The 15,248-nt window shown below is 36.8% G+C and overlaps 1 protein-coding gene across 3 annotated transcripts in view; it reads left to right on the top strand.

Moving 5' to 3' along the window:
* The window catches only part of dido1 (death inducer-obliterator 1), a 41,378-nt gene that overhangs the window by 7,210 nt on the left and 18,920 nt on the right, over positions 1-15,248 (top strand). The window contains exons 2-6 of one of the 3 annotated variants that reach the window (XM_015383549.1): positions 291-371; positions 469-1,612; positions 1,705-1,954; positions 2,139-2,417; positions 2,528-2,711. In XM_015383549.1, the coding sequence (XP_015239035.1) occupies positions 314-371; positions 469-1,612; positions 1,705-1,954; positions 2,139-2,417; positions 2,528-2,711 (1,915 nt within the window). In that variant the 5' untranslated portion in view covers positions 291-313. Of the gene's footprint in view, positions 1-290; positions 380-468; positions 1,613-1,704; positions 1,955-2,138; positions 2,418-2,527; positions 2,712-15,248 lie in introns of those variants that run through there. The other 2 variants (XM_015383551.1, XM_015383550.1) reach the window with 2 other exon arrangements.

The raw sequence follows: 15,248 nt of genomic DNA, 5'->3' as shown, positions 1-15,248 counted from the left end.
GCAGAGTAATTACACCAGTCTGGGAGTTCACATGTGATTATGTGAATGTAAAATATGATTTCAATCAAATGACTATTCCAAGTTGAGGTGATGTGAGTTGAAAACCTGTGAAATTTATTTAAAATTTTTTTTTCAGAATACGTAAAAAAGAAAAAAGAAAGTGTTTTGAGTATAAAGAGGACAGTTATATCCGCACAAATGTATCCCTTGTCAAAATAGTGCAAATCGATATCAACTGAGCTGGACGTCCCACAGATTTTTTCTTTTAAACCTAAATTGTTTATGGACAGGGTTGCAGCCTACAGATGTCAGCATGGACTCAATAGAAAAGACCAGTGCAGTTAATGATGATGGTAATTCAGGTACAACAGGTAAGTGGGTGAGTTTCACGAGCAAACGGCTAAAAGACCAAGGTATTGGTTCTGTTTTTGGTTATTTCTGTTTTGTTTCTTTTTTTTTTTTCTGTAGACGAACAGCAGAGCCAATCAGACGGGCTGGACTCTGTCAGCAGGCCATCCTTGTCACAGGTTAAAAAGTCCTGGGGCTTCAGAAGGTCGACCATTGCTCGGCGGGAGTTCATGGAGGAGGTTGGAGACCTATCTAACAGCCCCCCTGTGGTTCGAAGGGGCAGAACTCGAAGAGCCAATCAGGCGGCTGCGACAAACACAGAAGACAAGAGCAAAAAGAAAAATACCCGAACAACTCGGAGTGTAATAGACGACCTGCAGTGGTCTGCCCCTTCCTCACCTGTGACAGAGGATAGCAAGGAACCATTGGAGACCTCTGCTGGAGGGACCTTCGATCCCAGTTTATGGCAGGACTTTGGATCTGCTTTCCACACTGCTTTCTCTCTTCTAGGTGGTGGGGAGGACTTGCCACTGACTGATGCCGCAACAGTTCCAGACTTTTTTTTGCCTGCCGATCCACAGCTAATAGAAAAAAATGAGGTACCTGATAATCTGGATGACACGGAGCTCACACAGCCTGCTGCTTCTGACAGCACTGCAGAAAGACAGATCGACAATGTTATTTTGATCTCTAGTCAAGAAGAGGACAGTGATGAAATGACTCTGTTGCAAATTAAAGAGCAGTTGGCCAGCAGCAGCAGCAGCCAAGGAGGCTCAAAGACTCGTGGTGGGAAGGGTGGAAGAGGGAAAGCCAAAGCAAGGGGAAGAGGCAGGGGGAGAGGTAGAGGGAAAGGTAAGGCAAGAGGCAGGGGAAGGGCAGTGGAGCTTCAGTCTATTCTAGCAGATAATGAGGATGACGAAGATGATGTCATCTTTGTTAATACAGATGAGCAGCAACTTTTACATGAAGAGAGCATCCAAAATGAACCGCATAACAATCCTGAAATGGAATCTACATCTACCGACTTTGATATAACTCTGAATGCTGCTCTGCAGTCAGCCAGCGCAGGCTACGTTGTCGTAGACAGTGACTTTAATCAAAGTAGTGCTTTAACTCATGGCCAGTTTGCTGATGCACCGGATGAGACCGAGAGAGAAGACCAGAATCAGGGTGAGAGTGGAGGAGAGACACAGAGCGTCACAGAGAGCGGGGAACATGACTCCAGCGCCATGTGCTTCGTCTGCAGCCAGACGCATATTAAGAGGTACTTGCTCTTTTCTGGTAGCAAGGCCTCTTAACTGGTTTGCATACCTGCTATATTTGTCTTTTTCACTTCCTGAAAACCTCTTCTTTCAGGTTCATGATCTGCTGTAACAGCTGCCAGGAGTGGTTTCATAGTGCCTGTGTCGGTATTAGTGAGACGCAGGACTGGAAGATAGAAGAGAAAGAGCAAGACTACATGTGTTTGACCTGTACCACCACGAGGCAGACCATCATCCACTTAGAGTCTCAGCTTGAGCCTGACCTTAGCTTTCCTGAGTGTTTGACACTAAGTCCTCCTGATGTGGGATCGGAGCAACAAGAGGAGCAGCAGCAAGTTCTCAAGGTTTGGATTTCAGTTGATTTGTTAACCCTTTACTAATTTCTCAGAGTGTAGTTAAACCAAGATGATGGGGATGGGCTAATAACTGTTCTGGGAGGGTTTTGGAGTACTAATTTTGACCAGTGGTTCAATAGATTACATGTTTTCCTGAGTGAGTCTGTGGTGTAAGTTGGCGATCTGTGTCTAGGAGGCTGTTTTAGTGAAGGAGAAAGAAGAAGAGAGGGAGGCTGTGGAGACGAGGCCTGAGGGTGAACCTGCAGCTGAACCTCAGTGTGGGATGGAGAGCTCTTTCCCTCTGTGCACTGGGCCTGGCTGCGCAAACCAGGCGCTGCCAGATTCAGTTTACTGCGGCACAGACTGCATCGTTCAGCATGCTGCTATTACTCTGAAGACTCTTTCCAGCCCTAAGGTGCCTAAATCAGATGGACGGCCGCAGAGAAGAGCTGCAGCAGCCAAACCTGCAAAGGTACTGAAAAAAACCTTTATTAGAGCAAGTATTGTTGAAATCATTTATGTTTGTATAGAATTTGATGGATACTATCTTTGTTGTTGATTTGTTAAAATGTTTCCATCCAGGGTCAAAGCTCGTGTCGAACATCTAAGAGGTTGGCAAGAAAAGTTTTGGAGGATGCTGATGAAGCGGGGGTGAAGGAAGATCACACAGAGCAGGAGGAGCCGTCTGCTTCTCCTAAAACCTGTGACCCCAGTCTCACAGATGTTCAGTCCACTTCCATACCATCATCTAACCTAGACACCACGTGTATGTACCACTCAGTACTCCTACACATTCAGGCAGTCAATTCACCATGCACAAAGCACTTCCTCAGGTTTTACAGATCTGTCCTTCCCTTTAAATCTACTTGCCTAATCAAAAAAAAAAAAAAAACACACAACCCCTGTAGATATATATTTTCTCTTTCTGATGACTGACAGGTAGCAGGGGTCTGCACTGGGTAAGTATGTTCAAGTTTATTGTTGCTCTTGAATTTAAATGTCAATAATATGCTGTTCAGACACTCTTAATGCCTAATACTAAACGAATACTCTTGAATGAGTATTTAAATAAAATGCTTAGGTAACATGAAACACGGGTAGAACACGGCAGGGTTTTGGCCAAACCTTTGCTGCTCTTTGAACATCTGTTGATACAACTTAATTTAGTTTTTAAAAATGAAATATTTATATGAATTTTATTTTCTCAACTCCAAATGATCGTCTGAACAAAAACCTCACAAGTTGGAGGAGAAAAAGTTTCATAAACCATTACTTATTCTGCAACCAGTTTGCGGTACCCTTCCAGTCTGTCACAAGGACTTTATGCTTTATGGCGTGCATCCGTATTTAACATTTCTTCCAAAAAAAGGTGCTGACAGGCTGCTGAGGCATGCTGTCTGGATTTTATTCATAAAGGTTCTCTTATGAGATAACGCTGTTGCTCTTTGGCTTTGCTTTAAATCACAAAAACAAAACATTTTGTTTATTCTTAATGCACCTTTTTCCTCCTTGTTTGCACCTTCTTTGACTTCTATGCCAATATGTGGCAAGTGAATTTCTCCGCTGTGAGATCAATAAAGCTCATCTAATCTAAACAAAACAAACAAAAAACAACCCTCTCAGCATACATACACATTGGAGCACAACTTTTACACACATTTCTGCTGGCTTTTTGAACTTATTCTGTGGTCGTCAACCCTAAAGAAGAATCTCCTACCAAAGAGTCCCTATAAAACATATATTAACATATTGCACTAATTATTATTAGTTGGATTTTACACAAAGATGTCTATATCACAATGTATTTTTTTGCATTTCAAAGCTCACACCTTGTAAGCAGAGCTTTTGAAAGCTCTCAAAAAGCAAATTTAGGGTACGATGCAATTTCCCAGTACATAGAAGACACACACATTATCAACAGTTTCACAATACATTGATTTCAGATGTTCTGATCCAATTCGAGGATTTTTATTTTACCATTTAAAGATAAAAATGCATAGTTGACAGAAGCCTTTACAATGCTTGTTCTTAGTACCTTGCAAAAACATTTGCATTATAGATAAATACGTCAATCTTTTTATAGGATTTTAGGGGATAAATCAAATGTAAATCATTATTGTCTAATGGAAGGTTAAAAAGTGGTTTAAAATAAACCATTCTTTAAAGATAGTTTAAAAAAAATGTTGCCTACATTTTTTCAGCCCCCTTTTCTGTAACAAGCATCAATGAGTTTCAGTACAACAATTTATGTTTTAAGTTACATGGTTAATTAGTCAATACAGTCCAACTAAGTGTAACTTACAGTGGAGGCTCGTGAGGTTTGTTGGAGAACACACCAGAACAGCAGATGGAGTTTGGGGAAAACTTAAAGTGATCGAGGGATGACAGTTCCTTAGCTTTGAACCTAGACCACTGCTCTGTCCATTTCCAATCAAAGAAATGAATAGGGATTGCAGCTCTCCTATTAACACTGAAAGGCTGAGTAATTACAGCGTCAGTCTGAGGCTCAGTTGTGCTGAGAAAACGGGACAGATATCACTTTTCGAATCCTAATTTCTAGCTTTTATTCAAGCTTGAAAAGAAGCAAGTTATAGTCCAAGTCCAGTTTGTGGTTTTCTATAAGCCACGTAAGGGACACAGCAAATATTTGGAAGAAATTACCACATTTTGTGTTTTATCCTCCTTTCTTAAGATGGGTAGAGAAACTACAGAGAAAAACACTGGGCAATGCTAGAAGAAGCAAAGGTTCACCCTACTAGTTTGAGAACTACCCTAAAAATACAGTCTGATCAGCTGTAATTACAGAAGAATATCCTAATAAATATTAGACAAAGGAGCCTAAAGCAAGTGCATGCCACAGCTTTTGGCTTTTATTTAGCACATTTATTTAACACAAAAATAAGAAAACATATGAGAACTCAGGAAAAAGTCAAAGAGTATAAATATTTTTAGAGGGCATTTTAAAGCTTGATATCAGTGCAACATGTTTTATCGTTTTTTTTTTTTCTTTTTTGTTATTTTTTTACCTGCCGAATACAAGAGGTCCTTTTCCAACAGGATTTTATTTCAGACTTGAACTCTTCCTTCATCCTGATGTTTTCTGTTTTTCTGATGACTAGTCTTTGTTCCTCTTTAGAGTTGCTTCTTTTAAACTAGCATTTATTTTTCAGCCATATTTTTTCCAACATGCTACATTTCCCTCAATTGTCATTTGAGGGTTGCATTTAAACATGGTTTTTAGAGCAACTGAATGTTTTTGTTGCATAAACTCATAGGTCCTTCATCCCACAACTCTCCAGTTCCAGGATGACTTCAAACAGCTTTTCACATTTAGGTTGTTTAGTGTTGGAATTTCCAGTTTCAGATGTTTGGAAAAGACTTGGGTATGTCCATTTCATATCTGAATTTCCAATACTTTTTTTGTACACAACTCAAAAATACACTCACTCAGAACTGGATGGAAAGTGTCTCTCAGCTGACCATGGAGAGGACAGCTTCCATAGAACAGGAAGAGATGACTTGTTTCTATGTATGATTAAGAAGGACACATTTGTAGAAAAACTACAAAGCGCAGACATCCGGCAGCACATTTAGCCCAAATTGTGACTGGAGGTGTGTTCACTTCGGACGTGTTTAGGACATCAAAATCTCTGATTTAACTGCAAAGTCTATGGGGGATGGCTGTGATCATTTCTGCACAGCTGTCTGCATATGGAAAATAAATGAATATAGAGGAGGAGGAGGAGGAGGAAAAAAGCCAGGAGAATGGATTGTCATGTACAAGGAAAAGAGCGAAATCTGATCATTACGGTGAAGTAATTTATAAATATCCACATAAACAAAAAATGTTACAACCTGCAGATGAAAAATATTCAGTTGTATATTCTGGTACTAGTAGTTTTTACCACAAACCTTAAATACTCTCAAATATTATTTCCAGCTGCTATGAATGGCAGCGGGAAATCCTGCACAGGCTTGCTGGCTTTAGAGAGCTTTCAGTGGGGATTCCCGACCCTGAATGCTGGAGGTTTGGCGCTTCAAATAAAAGCTATATATTTTAGCTGGAGGATAATCCTGATGAACTAATTGCACAGATGATGTTTGGAGGTGGACTTTTTTTTTTTTTTTATGTATTAAAACTATTTTTCCAACTCATAAAACTAAATAAAACCAAGCTACTCTCTCACAGAACAAAGCAGATAAACAAGAGTGCAGAGCGTCAAAGCATCTTGACCAGCACTTGACCTAGTGTCTACAATTCGGTATTTAAGCGTCTCTGACCCCCAGATTGCATTCTGTGTGAGCCCACCTTTACTTCGCCTGTATGGCTAAAACTCGCACATGATCTGGATTATTACAAAAATAAGATGAATTGGTCCTTGGCATGAGGTACACCTCTGGTGTAAAAAAAAAAAAAAAAAAAAAATCCTACTAACAAACCAACAATCTGCGACTTCCTTGTGTTTTTGTCTTCAGTAAAATACCTCTGGACTTTTTTCTACTTTCACCCTCTGGTTTAGGGGGAAACTGCAGGTTCTGCCAGATATCCCTATCTCACAATGTTAGAGAATTCTTTGGTTTTACCTTTTGTAAAACTTTCATTAAAATCCGTTTAGATCTTATCAAGTTATCCTGTACACAAACACAGACAAAAACACAAACTCGGATAAAAACATAACCTAAGGTAAATATGCTATGCAGCTGGTAGCTTCCATCTCAGTCCTTGAGGGCTTATCTGCAGGATTTGTACGTTTCCCTGCTTCAGCAGTCCTAATTTTCAGTGATTAGTTGGCTTTTGCCGAATTTTAATCACCTTAATCAGACAGGGAATTAAAGCAGGGAAACTTCAAAAAGCTGCTGGACACTTCTACTCTAGGCCTGAGTTTGGACATCCCTGACTTTTGAGACAGTTGAGAGAAAATATGGGTCTACATCACTTAAAGAATCTCTCAGTTTGGGGGACATTACAGTTCATCAGGTATACTTGCAGGCCTCTGCTGGAGCAGAGCACCATTACTGTCTAAAATACTGGGCATGTGTGGTAAAGCCCAAGTTGGTGAACAATAAGCCAGCTGATGTTGTGAATTTAACAATAATAGCTGCTCAAGAGTACTTGTCTCTGGTCAAACTTTAACACACATACACACACATTTCTTCCTAAAATATGTCAGTTCTCCTATGACGGTCAGTATTTTATATTCTTTATTCCTCTTTGAAATTTCTTCTTCAAATTACTATCACTCCCCAAACTCGACTAGAAATAAAGGTAAATACTAATAACGTCTGTATATGCAACTGATCACAATGGAAGAAAACACTTGTTTTTTTGTTTTTTTTTTGAGTGGAATGCAGATTATGCCTTTTATTTCAATCTCTTTAAAAAGTTTACCGATAAAATGTGCCATAGATCTGGGATATTAAGACCCCTGGCATTTTTGTCTGCCATGCATCCATATATACTGCTACTTGGACTAAGTCTTGATATATACTGATGGCCAAAAGAAATGTTTTTTCCCACATCACCAGTAGTTGGGCAGTGCATCATAGAGAAGGGGAAAACTGTTGCAAGCACCTTTCCTGGGCACCTTGTGAAGCCAGCTAACCTCTTGGTGTGCAGCTGAGAAGTGCTGGCATATTCCAGAAGAGGATCGCAACTCAACAGCTGGCTACTGGCAGGAGTTGGTCAAGTCTTCAGCTGTGATACAGCCGCACGGCTCAGAGTTTCTGGATGGGGTGGACATGAGACGGCATCTTCAATCCATGATATCCCCTGAACAAATGTGAGTTAGGCCTGTGGGCAGAAGTTTTGTCCTCTTCGTTGGATATTTTATTTGGTCCCAAATGCTGCTGGTGTGTAACAAAAACTTTGCCCATTCCTTGATTAATTTCTTTTCCATCAGTATATACAGCAAAAAGCATCACAGCCCAACTCCTTACAAGACACACGCAGATCACTCTGTAATTCCTACCCTTTATGTTACTTACTCCTCTTTGATATCATATTGCATAGATGAGTTTTTGGACTCCAATACAGTGTACACAATTCTTCAACCAATTAATCTGGCTCCTTATATGGAATTGAAAATCAAACTGGCTGGGATTTCTAGTATTAGGCTATTTTATTGCAGCAATCGATGGATGCCTTCAAAGTATTTTCTTTTGAAATGTCAACTTATATGAAAGTGACACAAAAACAATTGGAGTTGATCAAGAATAACATAATTTGTAAAAGTACGATAGTTACCTAAATCTACTGAGACCAGTTCCCCGTGTTAACATAAAATCCAACATTTTAGGATAACTTGCATCCGGAGGCAAAATATTCTAAATTAAATCATCAGAGAAACGTAACTTTTCCTTAAAACCTGATGGCGACTTACTCTGTCTTGGGTCTTCATCATCACACCTGCCAAGTTTAAAATGGACTGGATACATGTTTTGTGACACCTTTAGGCTAAGTGTGTTAATTTTCTAAAAATCAATTAATTATAAGTTGAGATCAGACATGCAAGGACTTTCTAGGTCTTGCTTGACGTTTTTTTTAAAATAGGACAATGAGTAACTCGTGTCCATGTACAAAACACCATAATGTATTTCTTGAAATGAATAAGATATGCAAGTATAAGACAACTGCTATAAAAATACACGGAATACAAAATGTTTAGGTGTGGCACGGTGTACATGTGTATTTTTATATGAAATCAAATTGTAAAAATAAATTATTAGAAATGAGGCAACTATTAGTATCAAGGTATACAGAGTTTTTGACAAGTTAGGGTTGTATGAATGCTGAAATATTCTTGGAATCTGATAATGAGATTCCAGAGAAAAAAAGCACCAAATTTAGTTTTTTTTGTTTTTTTTTCATAAAAAGCACAAGAGTAATGCCATGCTGCTCACCTACACCTATATGTTGCTGTACACTGCTTGTCAGCAGGTTTTCAGATTGCTACCACAGTTTCCCCCTGCTCACAATAGAAAGACAAAACAAAATACCAAGATATGTTTATGGTCTTGATAATTAAGAAAATGTATGACTTGGATAATTAGGGATCCCCACACACAAAATATTAAGGACTACAGTTGGCAAGCAACAAGTGGCATGTTGTGTAGGAGACTTCAGGGAGGCTAAAAAGATATTTAAAAACAAACACTTCAGCTAACTTTAGATATTCTTCTTATATTTTTTCTGAAGTTTTAAATCTGGATAAATTTTGTAAGATTTTGCCTCCTGAAATGATCATGTTATTTTAGTACCACGAGGATGTGTGTAATGCTTTTCATTAGCTGTTCTAACTTGTATTTAAAAGTGACCTGTGGATTATTTAAACTCTCAGAAGTATCAGCATTTATGCATGTAAGCATAATCAAACTTGAAGCTAGATACTATAAAAGTAATGAATACTCAAGACTTCTATAAACGAAAAGTGAAACTTATGCCACTTTTCAAATGTTTTGCATGTTAAAGTCAAAAGGAAATGGCTTTTTTTTATACCTTTGTAGTGTCAACCTGACTTAAATAACAGATGTTCTGCCTTGTCAGCTGCTGCATTCACTTTAAAGGTTGTTTTATTTTGCTTCCAGCACTGACAGGGTTAAACCATGTTCTCCTTCAAACCCAAACACAATCATTGAGTCATTAGGGCCTTGTTGACTGTGATTTGCATTATGTTTTTGGCATGAAAAGGATGCTAGTTTTATAAGTTAATGTTGAACATTTAATAAGTATTCTGGGCCATGATCGTTTAAATTTTATTTATTCTTATTATTTATGACCTGTGTCATGGTAGGTTAAAGTCTATTCACTTTCAAATTGAACACCAGGCACAATTAGTTGTTTTGTTTTTATCTATACAACATTTTCTTTATTATCAAATCCAATTTTGGCTAATATAACCCGTGTATGCATGGCCTCCTTTATTTGCCTTGAAATTAAGTGTAGATGTAGCTTTTTCAGTGTCTATGCAGAAAGGAGACTGGAGTTTTTATAGCATTTAAGCTTTTCAGTGTACATTGTATTCAGAAGAGTGCAAGCTGACACTTTAATTTGTTCTTAGTGCATGTCACTTGAGCAAGTTAGCCAATGTGGTTGTCATGGGAAAGACATGTGACTGTGTCGCAGTTAACATTTTGCTTATTTTTCAGTATGCATGTTTTGTAATAATTATATTTAGAGTGGTTGTATCCTAAAGTGATTGTCACTGCATGCTTTGATGGTGCGCCTGTTATGGAATCAATGTTCCCTTTACTGATAATTTATTCACTTCCCCTGCATACATAGAGCATTTCTACTGTAGCTGATTTTAACACACAAGCACCCTCTACTGGGCAGAAAGCAAACAAAAGAAAAAAACACATCCAAAACATGAACTACCTTTTATATATTTGTGGTAAATATAATTTAAATAACTCAAAATAATAAAAAGATAGTCTCAAAAACATTCGTATTTATGTTTCAAATTGGTTCCTTAAAGTTTTGAAGGTTAGAAAAGGTGAATTAGGATAAACTAATTTCAGTTCCTCTGATTGTAAAGTGTAACCTGTCTGATAGGAATTTTGCTGATTTATTTAGAAAGATGTTTCAATATAAACATGCAGTATATTAGATATAAGGTAGTAGTTTAATGTATTGATCATTGTATATGTAATGGTTATGGTGATGTAGAAAATGATCAGACATCTCCCTTTCTTTCATTTTTTGCTCTAAATGTACATTATCTGAAAAATACGAAGAAAAACAAAACAAACCAAAGCAAAACCGCAAAACAATATAGTGTTGACATTCTCCATGACTCTGTGTATGAAATTTATCCAAGGGCTTGAAAAGTGAACAGATGGCTGATATAAACACATTTAAGTCAATAACATAATACATTGTAAACAGATTTACTGAGAACCTAAAGAGCCATTTTCTTGTATTAAGTTCTGCTTTTATAGGGTCTTTCAAAATTTGTGTTTAACAGAACTCTTTCCCTCTTTTCCTTCCTTAGAAACAGATTAGGTTGTTTCAGAAACTCTTTATAATTAAATCAAATACATCTTCAGCAAAACCTATATCTGAAATCAAATATCTGAACTTTTTTGCTCAACCAAAGGCGTGAGACCACCCACATGGTGGTGGTTGTCCTTCACATTCAGCACTTCCTCGTATGCTTCCATACATAATCAAGACTACACAAAACAAAATATTAAATATAATTCATACATGAACATTAGTAATTGAAATAAAAAAAAAATTAGAATAAATCAAATGAAAATAGGTATCTTCTAAAATGATTAAAAGAGATCGTAAAAATGTAATCATTTTCTTAAAACCGTATCGGAGTACCATGACTAGTTTAAGATTCCTTTGTTTATCAAAAAAGCAAGTCACTTCTGCAAATAAAAACCTTTGCCCTACATTAGATGTTTTGCTCTGCTTTAGCTTTTTCTCAGTAAACTTTGTTATCCTTCCTTTTCTTTGTGACTTTTTCAGTGTCTTTAAAGCCTGCTACAAATTGAATCATCTAGAGCACTCAGAGAGCTAGTGTAGAGCCACATTTTTATTTTTATTAATTACTTAAGTAATTTTTCTCAGTTTATTGTGTTTTGAGCTTAATATTATTCCAATTGTATGTTGAGCAGCATGTTTATTGTAAATACAGCATTTCCAGTTATTTTTGCCTGTACTCTAGTGATCACAAATGCCAGTGTTAAAAATTGCTACAGACAGGATTTAGGCAATATAGTGATCAATAAACTATCAGTGCGTTCTGTTATCCTTGGAATCTAAAATTGAGGCTTTCCTGTCAAAACGTCATATTCAGTGGTCTGAAATTTAGACTTATATAGTTGAATATATCACACCACATCACTTGATATTATTTTAAGACACATCAAGAATTAATATAGAAAAAGGAGAGTATTTTTTTAATAAAAAAAATAGGAATACATACACAGTATTTCAAAACGCCTACATATGGACTTAAGTGACATATGTCCTTGGTCTACCCTTTTAAGCTATAACAATGTCAACTCTCCTGAGGAAGTTTTTGAATTTTTTTTTTTTACAATTTTCCAAAATCAAATTTGTGAGGTCATAGAGTGACGGAGTATACTGTAAAGAAGGCCTGGCTCTAAAACTCTGCTCTAATTCAACACAAGGGTGTTTTAATGGGTTGATTTCAAGACCCTGTGCAGGCCAACCAAGCTAATGCACACCAGACTCCTACACCCATATCTTTATAGAACTTGCTTTGTGCCACGTCCAAACCATTCCCAGAGTATTTGGAGAATGGAATTGTTCAAAGTCTCTTTTTTTTGTAGAGCTTCTTTCACTTGAAGAAAGGGGCCATGGTCTGTTTCTGAAAAAGGCAATCTCACAGCGTAACTCCTACTCTACCATACATTACACTATAATACACCAAGACAACTACCCAAATTACTTCATCAGATTGCCAGTTTTGCTCCAGAAAACTTATTTTCACTGCTGTAGAGTCTAGTGATGAATGCTGAATGCAAAGCATTCAATCATTGAGATCACCTCAGTCTTTCACAATTATTTTGTAGAAACCTTATACCTGCCTTGGTGTTAAATTTTTATACATCATTGATCGTAGCATGATCGGAACACCTGATTTCTATTACTTGGATGGATGAGCAAATATGTGTGTTATAAAGTGTAGTAAGATTGGTGCAAATATGAATGTTATTGATGTGAGTATCCTGACTGTCATCCAAATAGACGGATGTTGTTCTATGTTGCTTACCTGCTACAACAGTCGTAAACACATCTTTGAAACATTAGGTGTTAGAAACTGAGCTAAACCTTCGTGTGTTTACTCAACTGTATTTATTTACAACAAGGACAGTATTTTCTGGGAAATTTTTAAACATCACACCTTTTTTTGAATATCCATCACACCTTTTTTTGAACACCACACCAATTTTTCAACATCACACCAGTTTTTTGGGACTGCTTCCACATTAGCTCACAATGTATGTACTCCTTTTTTTTTATTGGTGGGACTACAATTTCAGGTAGCCTGAATTCTTTTTTAAAAGATGTTTGAAATACAAATAACTGGGCCTAGGACCTAAGACATTTGATCACTGTAGACACGTGTCTATGTTAGTAAAAATACTTTTAAGAAATAAGGTCTTTATGAATAAGAGACAAAAGTTACAGGGGTACATGCAAAAGAGAAGTTTTGAGACATTTTTACACATTTCACCTGTTGCAGAAGAACTCTGCAAAATAAACTGCTTTCACAATATACAGAAGGTAGGAAACAAACAGCAGAATGAACATGTAGTAACTCCTTCCTGCTTTTATCAGGCTGACCAAAAATGCAACAATGTGATGAGGTTTCAACTAAAATTACTTTCTTTAAACAAACTACCTTTTGTGCTTTTATTAGCTTCTATGGATTCCTGTTCACATGTTGAGTTTTATTAAAAACAACACCGTCAATTTCTCAGTAAGGTCTGCCCTTTTTTAATCTAAATGACTTTAGATCAGAATTAGACCATAGACTTTCAGGCAAATTCTGAACCTACCAAAATCTAACCTCATCATAGTTTTTGCTTAAAAACTCCTCAAAATGTAGATAAATACAGACTGAGTGTTATGTGTTGAGTTGCTTCTTAGATGTTATTATAAAGGCAATTTTATCCTGTTAATCATGTGCATTAAATACCTAACCTAACCCAGAGCTATAGCCATTTGGCCTGGCATTAATGGGGCACACTCTTGGAAGATTAGTTTGCATGTTTTACTTTGTAAAAAAACATACATTTAGATGGGAATCAAAAATTTAAGCAGCTGAACGTTCTGATCTTTGTCAAAGATCATTTAAGAAATAACTACATTATTACGATTATTGCCAGTTTTTATTCAAATCAAGTAAAATTTAAATCCATGAAATCACTCAAATGAGATGGAATACTACTTCTGAATACTAAATATGTTGCACTTTGCAAATGTAGAAAGCAACAAGAACAGGGAAATTAAGGCTACAAGGTTTCATGCTTCAAAATAGCAGAAAACAAGGATGTCTTTGGAGGTTTTTCTTACTATAACAGATTCAAGTTTTTTTTTTTTTTTTTTTTTTTTGCAAACACACAGAGTAAAATACTCTACCCAAAATATGTGCCAGGAGCAAGATTTTCGATATATTAACCCAGGGGTCTGCGAACCCTAGGGGGTCCACGGAGGTACTGCATGGGGGTCGAGAAAGTTTTGGTTGATTAGACTTTTTATTAATATCCCCCTCTGTAGTTTTTCCCACTAATTGAAATGTCTTTAAATCCTCATTGACATGAATTCAACACACTGTAGTAAATATATATACGGAGTCAGAAGATGTCTTTCAGTCATCAATGCACACATTCAGCGACACACAGGAGCTCTTTCAAGCTGGGCATTGTTTCAACGAAAATACTTTCGTTACTTGACTCCATCTGTAATAGAGTGACTAAAGGACCATTTTGATATAACACAATTTCACTCAATATATATAATTAGGTGGTTCCCGCTCCATCTCACTATCAGTTTGGGGTTCCTTGGCCTGGAAAATGTTGAAGACCCCTGTATTAACCCATGGCTCAAAGAGCAGAAAAATTACATTTTGTTGTTAAAAAGCCTAATAGACAACATATTTCTCTGTTTTTGCAGTGTATATATTGAACTTATATTAAATGAGAGAAGAAGTTACTGTACCTGGTTGATTTACAGAAAATAATGATCCAACTAAAAAGTTACAGGTTAAAACATCAAAAAAGCTCCTGCAATTCATGAAAGTGGAAAAAAAGGAAAGCATCTAAGTGTCAGGACAAAAAAAAACTGTCTGAAGCAATAATGTGTTATAAAGTATATAGTTAATACTAGAACAGTAGACACTGGTTATAATGGGGTTATAAGAAGCTTTCAAAGATTGTGGTATTAGGTGATAAGTCCTGAATTTTCAATAAGGAGTCGACGGTGGAATATTTGTTTTGTTTGATCCTAATGAAGTGCACAAAGATAAATTCTTCAAAACAAGCCCTTCTCCACTGCCAGTGAGGAGTTCAATGGGGCTAGATGATGCACAATGCATCTTTAATTTTTCATGATTCTGTAAATGTTAAGCCCTATTCAAATTGGAAATTATTTCATAAATATCTGTATGTTTTACAAAGGCAGAATGGTTACCTATCAAATATTTATTTTTATGTTAAAACCTTTATTTTTCCATAAAGGTAAAAAAAAAACATGAACAGCTCCTAAAGGAGTTGTAAATGCTAGATTCTCTGTCTCTGTTTAAAAAAAGAAAAAAAAAAACAC

This window comes from Cyprinodon variegatus, unplaced genomic scaffold, assembly GCF_000732505.1.
Source record: "Cyprinodon variegatus isolate N-32 unplaced genomic scaffold, C_variegatus-1.0 Scaffold287, whole genome shotgun sequence".
Taxonomy (NCBI): domain Eukaryota; kingdom Metazoa; phylum Chordata; class Actinopteri; order Cyprinodontiformes; family Cyprinodontidae; genus Cyprinodon; species Cyprinodon variegatus.
The sequence above is the reverse complement of the archived record's forward strand: the minus strand, read 5'-3'. Positions and strand labels throughout refer to the sequence as shown.